Raw genomic sequence first — 17,993 nt, forward strand, 5'->3', positions numbered from 1 at the left:
ATTCCAAAACCCCACCCCTTAACTCTAAACCCTAAGGTTTGGATTAATTAACCCAAAGGGTATAAATGTATATTTACCTCTTTAATAAAACCTATTTTTGTGACTTTGAGCCTTGAATGCTACTTTAGGAACAAAAACTTGGTTTGGTGTTATCTTTGTCTTTTTCTCATTAAAATTTTATAAAAAATAAATACTAAAATAAAAAATAAAAATTTTAAAAACAGTTTCAAAAAGTATTTTTAAATTATAAAAAGAAAATTAAAAAAAAAATAAAAAAAAATAAAAAAAATTTCAAAAAAAAAATTATAAAAGTTTCGAATCTGAAAACATATAATCTGAAACTATAAAAAAAAATTCTTTTTTTTTATTTTTTTTTTATTTTTGAGACATAAACTTCAAAAGGTGCTATTATTGACAATTGCCCAATTTTAAACCCTAATTCCAAAACCCCACCCCTTAACTCTAAACCCTAAGGTTTGGATTAATTAACCCAAAGGGTATAAATGTATATTTACCTCTTTAATAAAACCTATTTTTGTGACTTTAAGCCTTGAATGCTACTTTGGGAACAAAAACTTGGTTTGGTGTTATCTTTGTCTTTTTCTCATTAAATTATCAAAAATCGCTTAATACTAATTCAAGAAAAAGTGAAAAACAAACTCAATTCTCTCGTGTTTCAAAAATTGCTTAATACTAACTCGCTTAATACTAACTCGCTTAATACTAACTCAATAAAAATATCAAAAATCGCTTAATTCTCTCGTGTTTCAAAAAAAAAAAAAAACTAACTCAATAAAAACAAAATCTATATAATAGTCTCGCCGTGTGGGGCGGGTAGAGTTATATAATAGTCCCGCCGTGTGGGGCGGGTAAATCTAACGACTACTCTCACCACTTCTCTTGGGTATTACTTGCTCTTATTAGATCATCTCCAAAAAACGAATTTTATTTTGAAGTTTCCAAAACTCTATATATAAAGTTTAAATGTGTTCTTCTTCAAAAACAAAACTTCAAACTCAACTTCAAAACTATTTGTATCTTATAATATGGTCATTATATTTGTCATGACTAATTTGAATTTATAAAACTTTTATAAATAACTAGCACATATATAAACATATTACAACAATATTAATTAATAAAATATTCTATAAAAATTTAAAAATTTAAATAAAAACAACTTAATTAATATTTAACTTCAAACGAAATATCATATTATTCCATAAAATGATTTTCGTAATGCATATATGATCTATTAGTGCATTTTGAAGTAAAAATGGTTCTCTTTATTTTTACTTTGTAGATTACGAGCTAAAAATTGTTGAAATCAGGTGATATTGATACTTGTAAATACATAAGATTGGAACAAGAAAGTAAAAGAAAAACATAAAATATTGCTAAAAACTAATTTTTTTTATGATATTAATACTCGTGAATATATTTAATATGAACAATAAAGAATTGTACGAAAAATACATCAAAAACAACAACAACAACCATCTTCAGTTACACACAAAAAAATTGAACAACATTTGAAAACTTTGAAGGTTCCGGATCAAACTTACCTGACTATTAGTGTTGTTGTAATATTTAAATTTGTGTACTAGTTATGTCTTCATGTACTTTTAAAAAATCTTTTTTGTTAAGTTTCTTTTGTATATTATTGTTGTCTAAATCTAGTTTAAAATATTTTAAATCTTATTTAAAAGTTTTATTTAATTTTATGTGTAAACTTTAAAATCTGTAAAAAAAATTAAAATATATATGAGATCTAACTTTTTAAGGATTAAAACAATAAACAAGAAAATATTTATGAATCATAAAGGTGATGTGTGAGTGTAAGGACCAAAATGCAAATAAAAATATAAAACTTCAAATTTGAAGTTTTGAGTAGTGAAACTTCAAATATAGACTTTCGCTCTTCAAAACTTCAAATTTGAAGTTTTGAAATTTCTTTTTGCAGCGCAAAAAACTTCATATTTGAAGTTATAGAGTATATTTTAGAGAATTGCTTTGTCTTTTTAGTCTCGACCCTATCTGATTTTCAAAAAGTCTTCAGTATTTGAATGGGTCAATGTGAACGATAATAGCCCAATAAACGTTTGGAAGATATTTCATCATACTTTTGCTCATTTCTTTGTATTCATTTCCTGCAAAATATGAGAAACATGAAACTCTTTCTTTTCCTTTATCTGAGTGCTCTCATGTCACTTGAATCATTCGGGAATAGCCATGAAAGTGATAAGCAAGCACTACTCAAGTTCAAGTCTCAAGTTTCTGAGGAGAAACAAGTTTTGCTGTCTTCATGGAACAACTCATCTCCTCCCTGCAGATGGACAGGGGTTACGTGTGGCCGCAAACACAAGAGAGTTACTGGTCTGGACCTCGGAGGATTCAAAATGGGTGGAATGATATCACCCTTTATTGGTAATCTTTCGTTTCTCATATCACTTAATCTCACTGATAACTCTTTAGGTGGAACCATCCCTCAAGAGCTGGGAAAGTTGTTTAGACTTGAGCACTTGGATATAAGCTTCAATTTTCTGGGAGGAGGGATTCCACCAAGTCTCTTCAACAATTCTAGATTGTTGGAGATTGATTTATATTCAAATCATCTTGGACAAGGTTTTCCTTCAGAACTAGGATCATTGAGTAAGCTTGTTTATTTAGACCTTGGTCAAAACAACCTGAAAGGAAAACTCCCTGTATCTCTAGGAAACTTGACATCCCTCAGAGGACTTTCCTTTGGTGAAAATAAGCTGGAAGGAGAAATTCCTGATGTCATAGCTAGATTGACTCAAATGGAAATTTTTTTATTTGATACAAACCATTTATCTGGTGTTTTTCCTCCTGTAATCTACAATTTGTCCTCACTTCAGTATTTGACCATGGGTGGTAATTATTTCTCTGGGAACCTGAGGCCTGATTTTGGTAACTTATTACCAAACCTTCGAGATTTGTCTATGGGAGATAATTTTCTCACAGGAGCCATTCCATCAGCACTTGCAAATATTTCAACACTTCAATATTTGGCCATGGAGATTAACAGTCTGACAGGAAGAATTCCTCCGAGCTTTGCAAAAATACCATATCTGCAAGAACTATATTTTAATGAAAATTCTCTGGGAAATTTTTCAGCTGGAGATGTTGAATTTCTTATTGATTTGACCAACTGTACCCAACTGCAAAGCTTAGATGTGTCATGGAATAGGCTTGGGGGTGACTTGCCTGCCTCCATTGTCAATCTGTCGATGAACCTCATCGTATTTGACATTGAAAACAATTCCATATCTGGAAGCATTCCTAATGACATTGGGAATCTCATAGGCCTACAAGAATTTTGGTTGTCCGAAAATCTATTGGAAGGACCAATCCCAGCCTCTTTTGGGAAACTTTCAGGATTAATGGCATTAAGTGTCCACACAAATAGGATGTCAGGAGAGATACCATATTCTTTAGGCAACATCACTCGGTTAGAAACACTCTTTTTATCCAACAATAATTTTGCAAGAATCATTCCTCCAAGTCTTGGTAAGTGTAGATATTTGCTACGTTTACATATCAACAATAATAAGTTGAATGGTATTATACCTCAGGAGATTATGCAAATTCCAACCCTTGTTTCCCTAAACATGTCAAATAATTTATTGACTGGTTCTCTACCAGAAGATGTTGGACGACTTGAAAATCTTGGTGAGTTATATGTTGCTCACAATAAGCTTTCAGGGAATCTCCCAAAGACGTTGGGAAAGTGTCTCTCGATGGAAAAACTTGATCTGCAAGGAAATTCTTTTGATGGAGTCATTCCAGATATAAGTGGGTTGGTTGGTATTAAGGCGGCTGATTTCTCAAGCAACAATCTCTCTGGAAGAATTCCTGAATATCTCGCAAATTTTAGCTTGTTGGAGTATCTCAATCTATCCTTTAACAACTTTGAAGGAAATGTGCCAACAGAAGGAAAGTTCAAAAATGCTACTGTAGTCTCGTTATTTGGAAACCAAAACCTTTGTGGAGGCGTCTTGGAACTGCGACTCAAGCCATGTTTTACGCAACCACCAAGAAATTCAAGAAAGCAACTTGTGATTGGGCTAAGCATAGGCATATCTTTGCTTTTGCTTTTGTTCATAGCTTCAGTTTCTGTTTGTTGGTTAAAAAGCAGAAAGAAGAAAAATGTCAATGAAGCAACTCCTTCCACCTTGGGAGTTTTTCATGAAATGATAAGTTATGGAGATCTCCGAAATGCGACAGATGGTTTCTCTTCGAGTAATTTGATCGGGTCAGGAAGCTTTGGTACCGTGTTTAAAGCCTTTCTGCCGGCTGAGAACAAGGTTGTTGCAGTGAAAGTTCTAAACATGCAAAGACGTGGGGCAATGAGGAGCTTTATGGCAGAATGTGAATCCTTGAAACACATTAGACATCGTAATCTTGTGAAACTGTTGACAGCTTGTTTGGGTACTGATTTCCAAGGAAATGAATTCAAAGCTCTAATCTATGAGTATATGCCAAATGGAAGTTTGGATATGTGGATGCACCAAGAGGAATTTGAAGAGATTTTTAGACCCTCAAGAACGTTGACACTTTTGGAAAGGCTTAACATAGCAATAGAAGTGGCTTCTGTTTTGGAGTATCTTCATCTTAGTTGCCATGAATCTATTGCTCACTGTGATCTTAAACCAAGCAATGTTCTTCTAGACGATGATCTAACTGCCCATGTTAGCGACTTTGGTCTTGCTCGGATTCTCCTCAAGTACGACGAGGAAGGCTTTATTAACCAACTTAGCTCGGCTGGAATCAGAGGAAGTATTGGCTATGCGGCACCAGGTAAACCTATCACACATATAATGTTTTGAATAATGAGCTACTTCGTTTACGAAAGTAAGATTATTTATATTTGTTTCTTGTTTCCAAAAGATGGATTTTCTATATATTTAACGTAGTTTTGTATACTTTGAAACATTAATTGAGAATATCTGAATTGATTAAATATTATTGGCTGAAAGTGTATAGTAAAAGTAAATAATAAATTGAATTGTAAGCATTTGTTATATTTAATATGTTTAAATACTCTAGAAAAATTTTCTTTTAGGGAAGGAGAGAGTATATTTCTTGCTCCAATCTTGTTTATATGAATTATGGTGCAGAATATGCAATGGGAGGAGATATATCAGTACATGGTGATGCATATAGCTTTGGGATTCTCATTCTTGAAATGTTCAGTGGAAAACGACCAACCGATGAGATGTTCGGAGGAGACTTTACCCTCCGTAGTGGCATCAGGTCTGCATTGCCAGAGCAAGTTTTGGATGTGGCAGATGAATTGGTTCTTCAAGACGGCCTTAGAATTGGCTTCCCTGTTGCTGATTGCTTGACACAGGTTTTACAAGTGGGACTTAGGTGTTCTGAAGAGTCTCCAGCAAACCGCTTGGGAATGCGTGAGGTTGTAAAAGAATTAATCTCAATCAAGGAGAGGTTCTTCAGAGCCAGAAGAAGAGCTAGACGTTGAAGTGTGTGCTGTATGCTTGCTCCTCTACAAACGTGAAAATTTGTAGATGTATAATATTTCTTCATAATATGCTTGAACGTTGTGATTTGTGAACATAATGCTATGTTATTAGCGACAAATGATGAATGTTGTGTTAGCAATTTGATACTTGGAATCTAGAATTTCTATCGGTAAAACATTGCTTTGGCAAGTGAGATATACATGTTTACTAGATTTTACAAGTTGTAGAGCTTTAGCATTGCCTCCTTGAACTATCTCCACTCGCAATCATTCACATATCGTAATTTTGGATTTAAAGGGAAGAACATACTACTTCCTGAGCTAACACACAAAGCATAGAACAAACCTTGGGGACTTGCTTGGATGATTTTGTTCCTCAGACTGTTTCCTTTTTCAAGTCACCGTTTGTTTCCCGGCTTGGCTCAATCTTCGGTTCACTGAAAGAGCATGCGTTTTGAGTCCTAGTTACATCAACCGTAAACTATCTCAGGCCTTAGCGCGACAGAAACCAACCTCGAATCGATAGAAGGGTTGAAAGACTGAAACGACATGCGTCCTAACAATGCTCCTGGTAGATCATCAAATCACACATTACCAAACACATGTATCAGATACTGACAAATAACCAGACTATAAAAACAATTATCATCATTCATGAACACAAGGACGTAATTAACTCAAGAGCCCAAAACAATAAAACCAAAAGGGTAGACAACTACAACAAATTAAACATAAACAACAAGAGAATTAGAGAAGCAGTACCATTTATTTAAAACAGTCCCAAGGGAAGGAAAAAACTCCCATTAGGCTCTTCTTCTTCTCCTCTTTCACAGCAGACCTTTGCATGATACACTAAAGACAAAGAGCACCAATCGATGATAAGTTCAAGAACCACCAACTTTAGTGTATCTCACCCACAATTTCTATAGTGGAAGTTTGCAACGTTGGTCCCAAAAATCAACTCTATAACTGGTGATAAGCTCTAGGTTTCTTCTCAGATTACAGATTCTTTCACCCAACGACGAAGTCGCGGAGACACTTCGACATCCTTTCGTGTTATCGTTTTTATTTAGGTTCAGTTTCCAAGAAGCTCCCTCTAAATTGACTACATCAGTTTAGGTTTAAATTAAGGCCACCTTCCTTTGTACATCTGTAACATGCATCCAGATGGTCTATCCAGTGTCTTATCCAGATGCTCCATCTGGGTGTTGTTCCTTTCTTCATTTCGTCCAAGCATCCAGATGAATCATCTGAATGCAGCTATGTTTGTTTGCTTTTTATTTTTTAACTTCTATCTGCATCCAGGTGGACTTGTTAATAAATAACTAAAATATAATTTTTTACGTTTCGGCGGAAAAATAGCATTTTTATGGTTTTGGCAGAAAATATTTTTGCGGTTTTTGAAGAAATATGTGTTTTTCGCGAAAAATGCATTTTTATAGTTTTAGCGGAAAATACGTTTTATGGGTTGCGGTTTGGACGGAAAAAAGTGAGTTTTGAAGTTTTGGCGGGAAAAGTGTTTTTGACGGGAAAAGTTTTTTTTTGCGATTTTGGCGGGAAAAACATTTTTGCGGTTTTGGCAGGAAAATACATTTTCCGGTTTTGGCGGGAAAATACATTTTCCGGTTTTGGCGGAAAAATGTGTTTTTCCGGTTTTGGCGGGAAAATGCATTTTCCGGTTTTGGCGGGAAAATGTGTTTTTCCGGTTCTAGGGAGAAAATGCGTTTTCCGGTTTTAGCGGTAAAATTGTGTTTTCAGTTTTGGCGGGAAAATACGTTTTTCCGGTTTTGGCGGGAAAATTCCATTTTTCGGTTTTGGCGGGAAATTGCGTTTTCCGGTTTTGGCGGGAAAATTGTGTTTTCCGGTTTTGGCGAGAAAATGTTTTTTGAAGTTTTGGCGGAAATATGCGTTTTTTGAGTTTTGGCGGGAAAATGCGTTTTTTTTTGTTTTGACGGGAAAATGCGTTTTTCGGTTTTGGTCGAAAAGTGCGGTTTTACTGGTTTAGCCGAAAAATATGTTTTTATGAAAATGTGTGTTCTATGTTTTTTGCAGAAAAACGCATCTTGCGGTTTTGGTGGGAAAGTGTGTTTTTCAGTTTTTGCGAGAAAAAATGCATCCTTTTGTTATAGCGGAAAAATGTATATGCAAAAAAATATAATTTACGGTTTGGAAATAATATTTTGATTTTAAAAGGTCATTTTTGTCATTTATCATTTTGGACTGAATTAGATGCATCTGCATCCAGATGCACCATCAAGACTCACCTTCATTTGGGTGAGAATTTGAGATGAGTTTTTAAAAATTCAGCTGGGTGATCCATCTGGATGTAGCATTATAATGCACAAAACGAACATCAATTTATATTTTCACCCAGATGGATCACTTGGGTAAGCAAACGAACAGGGTCTACCTTGTAAAAGCTAACAGATTCAAACTGTACCAATTTGAAAAAAAAAAAAAGATATTGATATCCAAACCGAAATTAAACTGGTTAAGTTTTTGAGTATTTAAAACTAAACCGGAAGCTCTTTGAGGCTCTTTATGCTTCAAAGTATTTTGATATTTGTTGTCTTCAAGAGTTCCTCAGATTTGGAAGACTTCAGAAACAAGAGTACTGGACAACTTAGTTTCTTGACTTGGGTGTATCCATGACGATTTAGTATGGTTTATGGGTATTGTTCTTGCAGTCTCCATGGATACACCAAGTTCAGCTTTATCGGTCCCATAGTTCAGGAAGGGCTTCACGTATGTTGTGAATATGCTCCAATGCAATATCAACTCCTTCAGCTTTGTGTGAGGTCCCAACCTAATTATACAGTAACAAGAGGGTCAGCTTTGAGATTGATAAATGATAATAGTTCTGCTTCATTTACTTACCCATACGGTGTGGAGACCCACACGTTTCCCGGTTTGAATGTTACGGGTACTGTCATCATAGAACAACTGAAACAACCACCAAGGAGTTTTAGAACTTATTAAGGTTAGATATAAAAAGAACAAGAGAGGTAGGAGATTTGATTGTGTTCTTACTGTCTTGTGAGGATTGATGTTGGTCATGTTGAAAACCTGTTCGAATGCACCTTCAGATGGTTTGCACATAACCGGAGTCCCTGGGAGTTCAACGCTTGGGTCAGTGTATTTGCCCTGTAACTGCTTATGTCGAAGATCTCTCTGGCTTCAGTACCAACAGGAGACTCAGTTTTGGTTTTTGGGGTTCAGAATCTCGAAAGATATGATTCTTCCAAAGCAGTCCTCTAAGCGACTAAGCCTAGCCTGGCAATAATCTTGGCTGCATTAGCCTTGTTTGCATTAGTGAAAACCTGTGGCAAAATGAAGATTGCGAATAGGCAAGCTGAGAATAATGTTCCTCAAAATTGGGTCAGGCTTCAGTGTTGCGTATGGCAATCTCCCATGAACAAAACTGCGAAACAGAAAGAGGAATCTCAACTTCCAAAGAAGAAGTGGTAAGCACATATAAATGGGGAGGTAGAGCTGAGTACCGATGGAAATAATCAGCAAAGTATTTTAATACCTTTATATTTCCCAGTTTGCGGTTATATTGATTTTGATTATTGCACTAATTTGTTTATTGATTCTTTCTAAACAGATTCAAAAGTCAAATATGATTAACAATATCATTGTGATAAACAACACAACGATCTTTAATAGATTTGGTGATGAGGTTAGCAACAGTGTATGGCGAGTCGACATCTCAAATTGAGAATGGTCTACCACCTACGATCTTGTGTGCTATACAGATTGGAATTCTGATGTGTATTGGAATGTCCATATTCTATTAACATTAATGATTAAATTAAGTGTTATGGGTTACGAGTCTAGTGAGTCGACGCACCAAATTTATTTTGGTAGTGGTATGCCACGGTTGATTATACCAAATTCTGATCTTTATCAGATTGTTGTGTTAAGTGCCTAGTGCTATAAGCATAGGACTAATGCTAAAAAAGCAAAATATGTTTTTGGAAAAATCCAAAACATACATGTTGGATTTATTAATCAATTTGAGAGAACTATGAAAATAGTTATATGAAAAAATGTGAAATTTCTAAGATTGAAATACATTTTTTTAAGAAAATAATAATAATTTTCAAAATTACTTTTTATTTATTTAAATCTAAAAGAGTTGTAAATTAACTTTCTAAACTCTTGAGAGATGGTAAATATAAATATACATGTTTTTGAACTATGTCAAGAAATGAAGGGGAAGCTTTGCTTACCATATAAAGTTGTTGGCAAGAGGCTTAATGAACTTAGTGATAGTTATTATGATTTTTTTTTTCAAAAAATTAGTGTCATACACTGAGTTTTGTATATAATGGTTAATTGCATCTTAAAAAAAAAGATGACAAAAATCATTAAACAATTGATCTCAACTAATCTCAAAAGATTATGTTCACTGTAATGACAACCTAGGATCCTTTTATTAAAGGTGTGTCATGAGATCATATTATATATCATCAAAAGGAATGGGTAGCCTGTGAATTAAGATGAAGTTTGGCGGTAACTCTACCTAACTTACTGGAGATCCCAAAAAATAGGTTCAAGGAGACAACTAAATCAAATTAAATATGCCCAAAGCAATGTAAGAATTCAGTCTATACCCAGTTCCTATGATGATTAAATAGTGCTACATGTAAGGAATAGAAGATAAACATTAGCTTTTAATGATTTGTGTGTATTGTTTTGAAATATGAATGGAGTAGTACATGATACTCCTCTAAACAAAACAAATGGCAAATCACCTTGTGAGTGTGAAATGAGGCCATTTCTAGGAGAATGAAAGAAATGCTATATTTTCCAAGTTAACTCATAATTACCAAGAATGTTCACGATCAAAATGAACACAATAAAGAAATTAGTTTTGTGAAAGAATGAAGCTGTGTTATAGCTATTGTCTCGGTTTACACCAAGGTCCAGGGGGTTCAAGACATCATGGCCACCTCCTGTTCGAGTAAATCCGATAGCTATTAACAATGACTGGTTCAAGACTGAAAAATTGCTACCAACTCATTATGCAGTGGATTTTTCGCTCATACTCTCAAAAGTCTTTTTTTTTCTTGAGTCATGTGTATAGAGTCATTTCTATTCATGTGGAGAATTGTTGGAACTCGTTTTTAACAAAGTGGTGTGGACCATTTTCCGATGGGCTTTTCGACAGAGACGTCTGTCGGAAAGACCAAATTTTTGGGTACAATGAAATCTTCACCATAAGCATTATGAGATAATGCATTCGTTTGCTAAAATCGGAGTTATTTTGATTGAGAATAAAAATCCAAATAGGTTGCTTGTAAAGCTTAAAATATACATTTGCATAATTTCCTATATTGGAATATAAAGTGGAGAAAGAGATATCTGAATCGAGTATAAGTTTCGGGTTTGGAATTTGACAAATAGGCTTGTGGTTTAAAAATAAGAAAATAAACCAAAGTCATTTGTTTAAATTAGTGAATCAGAGATATCTTTCTCATTAATGGAGTTTGTAACATAAAATCGTGGACGGTTTTTTGTAACATATATATTAATGATGATTTTGAAGTGTGAAATAATTGTCATTACTCCTCCACTTTATGGTGAAAAAGAGACGTTGGGTTGGTGTGTATAAAACAAAGTCACTCTCTTCTTTCTTGGATTCATTCGAACAAACATAAAACAATTCCTCATATTATTCTTTTCCGTATTTCTCTTTGATTTTTCTTTTGAGTCCGAGAGTATACACAAAACTAATTTCGTCAGGTTTCTCATAGAATGGCGCAAATCAGAAGATTTTTTGCAGTTGTATCCAGTGGCGGATGCAAAAATGTAATTAGGTGGAGACACATACAATATTTTTCAGTTGAAGGCATTTCATACACCGTAAGAATTACTGAGGAAAATTTTAAAATGAGATGGGGGCACGTGACCCCATACTCTTGGCTGTACGTCCGCCCATGGTTATATCCTTAGATTCATTACGTTATCAAACCGTCGCACTACGAGACGAATTTTGAGTTAAAGAAATAGATAATATCTCGACTCTGCAGTTATATCATCATTTTCTTAATCTTTGGTACAATTTTATCAATTTTATTTTTTACAATATTCAGTTCTCCGTAGTTTATATAATACGATTCTATCAATCTTTAACTCAAAAAAATATCAAAGAGGAAAAAGAAGTATTGAGGGATTGATTTGTTTTCTCTGTGTCTATTATGAATGAGTTTCACGTATTGATATATAACTTCAAAAATCAAAACGTACGTTATGTGATCAATGAAGTAAACTATCGTAATAATGAGAATTGATTCTCCATTACTCACGTTAGTGGACAAAGTAATAAATGGTTTTGACCAAACAAATCAAAACCAAAAAATACTTTATATGGGTTTGCATTTTTATGTTCAAATAAAACATAAAAGATCAGCATTCGAAAGATTAAGTTATTCACAAATTGTCCAATTAACAAAATCAATTTCAATTCAAAACCCAAATATCCAAAGTGATCCATTTACTAAATGTTTTATACTTAGCCAAATTTAAAACTTTATAAGCATTGCATATTATTCATTTTGGAGCTCTATTTTTCATTCAACACAGCTCCGATTTTGACCGATTTTGACAAGCAAATACACTAACTCATAGTGTTCACGGACACGATTACACCGTACCCAAATTTCAGTCTTTCCGACAGATGTCTCCATCGAAAAATGATCCACTTTGTCAAAAACAAGTTCCAACAATAATCATAGTCAAAGTTATAATCAAATATTATTCCCTATGTTGACATATAACATACACAAAGCCATGAAAGTTTTTAACATGTACAAGTAGAAAGATGGAATAGTACTCTGATTCTAAAAAAATATTTAAATCTTTCAAAAGAATATATATAATTATAGTCTAAAACTTTAAATTGTTATTTATAGTTCCAAATTTAAAACTTCTAATTTCAAATATAGTTAAATGTATATAAATGTAGCTATTAATATCTAAGGTTATATTATTATTTTATAATATACAGTAAATATTTTTCTGAACATGGTTTATAAATAATTTGAGACCGCATAAGGTCAACCGCAACATCTTTGGGCGTGATCATTAATCTGATTGGTCTGATAGATTTAAAACATTTATTGAATATAACTCCTACAAAATAAGAAGATTATAAAACAAAATCTAAAAGCAAAAGGTTGGAGCAGAATATATAACAAATAAAAAAAAAATAAAAAGTTGCTCCTCTATTTAACAAAAAATTGGACTTTTGAGACATCTACTAAGCTCGTGAACATTTCTCTACTCACGAGACTACAACAAAGCCACCACGGTCTTAGCTTTCCTTGTAGATTGCATTTCAACATCTACTTCTTCGTCAATTCTTGGCATCGAGAGACTATTGTTTCCGCAGCCTTTATAACACTTGACAACTTCTACAAACACCTCCTCCTCATCGCTGTTCTCTTCTTCATCCCCTTCCTTTCCCCACAGAACCGCACAAACCCCCATCGTTAATATCACCATTCCAAGAACCCTAAGGTTAAAGAATTGGATAACAAAAAATTGTAGTAGTTTAGACGCAATATGAGGATGGAGCCATGTAACCTAATTAGTCAAAATCCATTAGTTGCTTACCCGCCAAGGTATAATCTTTGGCCAAGGACAAGGAAGCCAATGATGGATCCAAAAATGACAATAAGCGGGTTAAAAGCAGTGACAAAGACAGGGCTTTTTTGCTTCGCCATCATCATCCCTTGAACGTAGTAAGCTATGCTCGAAGTCATTATACCCTATAAAAGTATACTAAGTGCTATAATTCGATTTACTCCACAAAGTTATTATATATATATATATATATATATGTAACCATGAAGAAGGACTAACAGCGTAAGCAGAGGCTAGAAGGTTCATGTCAAAGCCGACGTGCAATGCTGAAAGGCTTGGTTCCATCACAAACGTTAGGGCTGTGGACTGTAACGTTCCCATGAAGCACACCATCGTGGATAGTGAAAGGTGAGATGAGTACGTCTTCAAAGTAGCCGCCTAAAGAAATAAATAATATATTTTCCTAACTTGTTAGAACAAAATGTTAATAAAAACTGCAAAATTAAAGTTACTTACCTGAAGAACGAAGAAAGAAGCCCAAGAAAGTGAAGCGATGAGGAGGAAGACGGTGGCCTTGAGGTAGTCCTCGCCGGCCAGCGACGAAGCATCGTGGATGAGGTGAGACCGAAGAAAGATGGTTAAAGGACTTTTGAATAAAATCATCAATATGGCTCCAACTACTATCACTAATGTCCCCACCACTTTTGCTTGGAATCTTACTTTTCTCGTCTTCACCTTCTCCATCCTTTTTTAATAACCAAACCATTTGAATCATACATTATTATCGACAAATCATATTGTATAAATTACCTATTAATCGCATTAACATGCTATTATTTAAAATTATTTTAAAGTTATGCTTTAAATTTAGGTACCTGAAAATTATGGAAATGATAAAGGTCAAAGCAGGCAAGATGCTGGTGACGGCGCCGGCAAAAATCGGTGAAGTGAGTTTAAGACCGGCGTAATATAGGTTCTGATCGATCACAGGCCTGTTTTAAACAATTCACAGAAATATATTTATATTAAAAAGTATTCATATACATATCAAGCCAATGTTTATATAAAGGATTCAAATCAAAGAAGACTAACCCAAGAAGAGCTAGTACAAATATTTGCATGAATATTGGGAACGTCATCTTCGGCCTCCCTTTCCTAGAGCATCCAAAATAACTACTTTTCTCAGTCATGTTTGAATGCTTAAGTATCTAATGAGCATCGAACTTTGCTTTGAAAGTTTCGATATATAGATAGAACTAAATACTTACCTCTCGGAGAGAAGGGCGAAAGGTGCGAGAGCGGCTGTGGCAAAGACATTACGATAAGCCACAAGGACGAAATGGCTCATGCCACGGTCAAGCACAACCTTGGTCACCAGGTTCATGCCAACGTATCCGAATTGGAGGCATACCATTGCAGAATAGGGCTTGGCTGATTCCGACATCTTTAACCCCATGTCAATAGCTTCTCTCTTTTTTTGTAAAGAAAAAACTTATTGATGGTTGGCTTGTGCTCTTTCCATGAACAAAGCGGTGAGAGGTTCTTTGTATTTATAGAGCATCGTATTCGGATGAGTTCGAATGCACTTTTGTGTTCTTTTCTGATAATAATTAATTTTTTCTTTTTACTTTTTAGTGACGTTCATATTTATTATTCTGTTTTCATTCTATTCGGATTATCTTCAATTTCTTTTTATTAAGGGACACTGCACCAAACTATTCTCAAGAGCCATACTAGTAGTATGAGATCAATAAACAAGAAAAATGATCTTAAATCAAAATGCTATCATATTTCAACATTTGAGATTATTCATTTTAAGATATACATGATATTTTTAAGCCTAAAAAATAAACCGATGAAAATGGACATAGAAATAAACACGTAATGATCAGTGAACACACAATCCCCTCCAATATCACGAAATAAAGTGGACGGATTGAGCTACAAGTGGCAGTAGAAACAGGGTGGGACCCAAGCTTACGTTCTTTGTGGGTCCCGTAGATGAAATAATATCTGTGATGTTGCAGAATGCTTTGAAGTGAGTGGTTTGGTTTTGCGGGGGCACTAACCAGTAACCATATCCGTAGAGATGTGATCACTGAAGCTTCCCCGTAAATGCTGATGCAATTAATTAGCAGAATCACAAAATACGTAGAAAGTTTAAATGCTAATTAGCTACCGATTGATACTAAAACACTACAACATCCTTGTTCTATACTCATTCCGTTTTGAAATGATGTATATCTTGGAGTTTTCACAGATAATAAAAATATCTACTCTATTAAATTAAAATTATAAATACATTATTTTTTGATTAACTGTTTTCCAAAAAAAAAATAGTTAATTAAAATTAATTAGTTTTTTAAAATTTACAATTTATTTTTATTACATAACAAAAATGCATTGAAATTGTAAAACAAATTAAATTATAATTTGTAAAGCAATTTTTTTCTTATCAAACATGAATTATTTTGAAACAGACAAGAATATATATTTTAATCTGACAGCTTGAAGAAAATGAAACCCAAATATATAGAACTAGACGAGCAGCATGCAATTGTTTCTAATAATGAGTGCTATTATAGATTTAATTTGTATGGACCGCATCAGTTATATACTTATATATCTAAAGTGTAGAACACAAAATATGAATTAACAAAGACTTATAAGAACATAATATATTCTCTCCGCTTATAGAAATTATTATTTTGACATTTTTTACACAAATTAATAAATGATTAAAATAAATTTATGTTTTAAATATTTATTTAACTAATAATATATAAGATAAATACAATTATTTATAAATCAATGCTTGTTACAGTTAATTATATTAAGCTTAAAGTAATATAAATTGTATTAAATTTTTAAAATAATAGTCTTATGTAATACTAAGAAAAAGTGCTAAAGTGACAACTTTCATGAACAAATTAAATATATTGAATGAAAGATCTGCACATCTTGGTAATTAATTTATTGTGATATGTTCTTTTTGAAACAAATGTTGCTACTTGCTAGCGCTTTAATTTTTGGGGAAGCTTCGTTATGTTGCTATAGCGGCTTTAATTGATTTAAAATTAAAATAAAATCAAGTTGGGCATGATCCATTACATTCTCTAGAGTATGCACTAATATTACTTTCTTTCTTTTTTTGGATCAAGCACTAATATTTGCTTTCACTGAGAGTATTTGGGATTCTTTACAAAGTTGGGGAAGATTTTTGCCAAACTCATCTCTCCAAATCAATTCGATATATGAATGAGTGATTCATACATATATATATATATATAACAGGTGGATATATCGTATATTTTGGCTAGACGAACTTGGAGCATAGTGAAATCTACTATCCACAATCTATGATTGTCTTTTGACATTATGTTAATGCCACTAGTAAATATATGTATGTTGAGGTTGAGGATGATGGAGATGAGGTAAAGTTAAGATTAAACACTGTTTTTGTTTTTACTGCAACAGCGTTGGTTACAGCAAAATGGTTGTCGTATATGCATCATACGCGCGTAGACACAACATTTAGTCGTTACATGCATGTGCGTAGACACAATGTATTTATTTGTACCGATCGTGTATGCATGTGTCGACGTACGTAACTGTTCAAAATGCTTCGATACATATCCGAATATATTCTAGGCTTGCAGATTTGGGAATACATGCTTAAAATTCATGGCTCACATAGATTCTTTTTTTTTTGGGTCAAACATGGCTCACATAGATTCATAAATCAAAACTATATCTGATTAATCACACTAGATGGACTGACCGATGGGAATAAAACATGGGTATTATAAAGATGCTGAATTCTCTATTATAAAATTGATATAAAGTTAGACAGACAAGAAGGATTAGTGGGATGAAGAATATGGGTGCGTTTTTGGGTACCAAAGAGAAATGGAAACAAAGAGGCAAACAAATCCAAATGGGCATCTAATCATATTCCAGCATTTCCAATTTCATCTCTACCCACTCGCGTTTTGGACCGACAATTTTATTTAATGACTTTTTTTTGGTATAAATTTATTTAATTTATTTAATGGCTTCCTTGTTGAAATTAACACATATTCAACCGATATGAATTTCTTAAACAAGAAATATTTTGTTCTCTTGTTATGGTTCTTTGCTTTTTTTCTCTCTTTGCATTCATGTCTAAGTCTGTATTTTACACTGCTTCCATTTCATATTAAATGTTATTTTAGCTTTTAAATTTTATTTCATTATAAATATCGTTTTATATCTTCAAAACAAATATTAAATATTTTTTCTAGTTCTTATCTTTATTTTTAGCTCACTAATCCATAAAATCAAATAAGATAATGTATTAAGTATGGGTAAAACAGAAAATTTAATCATTTTCTTAATTTGTGTGCAAAAACCTTAAACATAATAACATATTTACAATGGAACAGATGAAGTAATTTTTAACAGTATATTTATCATTACTGTTAGCACGATTCTCACGTGTCAGAGTTTTCTAAACTGACAAGATAAAGGTTTACAAAAAGATATAGATGAAAAACAAATTAAACATAAAATAAAGTCCAGATTCCACCGGCCTAAGCATGGAGTCTGTGAAAAAGAAGAAGGACAAGGCGAAAAAAAATGGGCGTCTATTGCCTCTTATGCATATATTTTTGTTTCCCTTACTCTTCAGGTTAATTAAGATGACAGATTAAAAATGTTGCTCGTGTAAACGGCTACCAATCTTTTTACCGAACATGACACAGTAAGAAAAAAAGGCACACTTAACAGTAATACCCATTTGACCAAAAAAAAACAGTAATACCCATTGTTCAACTCCAATTAAACACACGAATGATCAAATTTTTTGAGTAGATTCGACGAGATATATACCAAATACATGTGCTCTGCTCTCGGCTAA

General features: G+C 33.4%; 2 protein-coding genes and 1 pseudogene across 2 annotated transcripts; 1 reads left to right on the forward strand and 2 right to left on the reverse strand.

Moving 5' to 3' along the window:
- The first annotated feature begins 2,112 nt into the window (after window positions 1–2,112).
- Window positions 2,113–5,724, forward strand: LOC106367993 (probable LRR receptor-like serine/threonine-protein kinase At3g47570). The gene is made up of 2 exons (XM_013807859.3): window positions 2,113–4,821; window positions 5,142–5,724. Exons 1-2 carry the CDS (start codon window positions 2,160–2,162, stop codon window positions 5,501–5,503), a joined length of 3,024 nt encoding a protein of 1,007 aa, XP_013663313.2. The 5' UTR covers window positions 2,113–2,159; the 3' UTR covers window positions 5,504–5,724.
- Window positions 5,725–8,216: 2,492 nt separating this feature from the next.
- On the reverse strand, window positions 8,217–8,977 carry LOC125578196 (annotated as a pseudogene).
- A 3,636-nt stretch (window positions 8,978–12,613) lies between these two features.
- LOC106368070 (WAT1-related protein At3g56620) lies at window positions 12,614–14,628 on the reverse strand. Its single transcript, XM_013807951.3, has 7 exons — window positions 14,365–14,628; window positions 14,189–14,251; window positions 13,972–14,088; window positions 13,613–13,841; window positions 13,376–13,534; window positions 13,127–13,281; window positions 12,614–13,025 (listed from the first exon to the last, which is right to left on the reverse strand). The coding sequence occupies exons 1-7, from the start codon at window positions 14,550–14,552 to the stop codon at window positions 12,803–12,805; spliced, it is 1,134 nt and encodes a 377-aa protein (XP_013663405.2). The 5' UTR covers window positions 14,553–14,628; the 3' UTR covers window positions 12,614–12,802.
- Window positions 14,629–17,993: the final 3,365 nt, after the last annotated feature.

Source organism: Brassica napus, chromosome A9 (genome assembly GCF_020379485.1).
Source record: "Brassica napus cultivar Da-Ae chromosome A9, Da-Ae, whole genome shotgun sequence".
NCBI classification, from domain to species: domain Eukaryota; kingdom Viridiplantae; phylum Streptophyta; class Magnoliopsida; order Brassicales; family Brassicaceae; genus Brassica; species Brassica napus.

What these genes read in the sequence shown, in the direction of transcription:
- LOC106367993 (XM_013807859.3), top strand. Translation starts at nt 2,160, where the DNA reads ATGAGAAACATGAAACTCTTTCTTTTCCTTTATCTGAGTGCTCTCATG. An exon ending in TATTGGCTATGCGGCACCAG is followed by an intron (nt 4,822 to 5,141) that starts GTAAACCTATCA and finishes ATTATGGTGCAG; the next exon opens with AATATGCAATGGGAGGAGAT.
- LOC106368070 (XM_013807951.3), bottom strand. Translation starts at nt 14,552, where the DNA reads ATGGGGTTAAAGATGTCGGAATCAGCCAAGCCCTATTCTGCAATGGTA. An exon ending in TTCGCCCTTCTCTCCGAGAG is followed by an intron (nt 14,252 to 14,364) that starts GTAAGTATTTAG and finishes TGGATGCTCTAG; the next exon opens with GAAAGGGAGGCCGAAGATGA. An exon ending in TTTGTACTAGCTCTTCTTGG is followed by an intron (nt 14,089 to 14,188) that starts GTTAGTCTTCTT and finishes TGTTTAAAACAG; the next exon opens with GCCTGTGATCGATCAGAACC.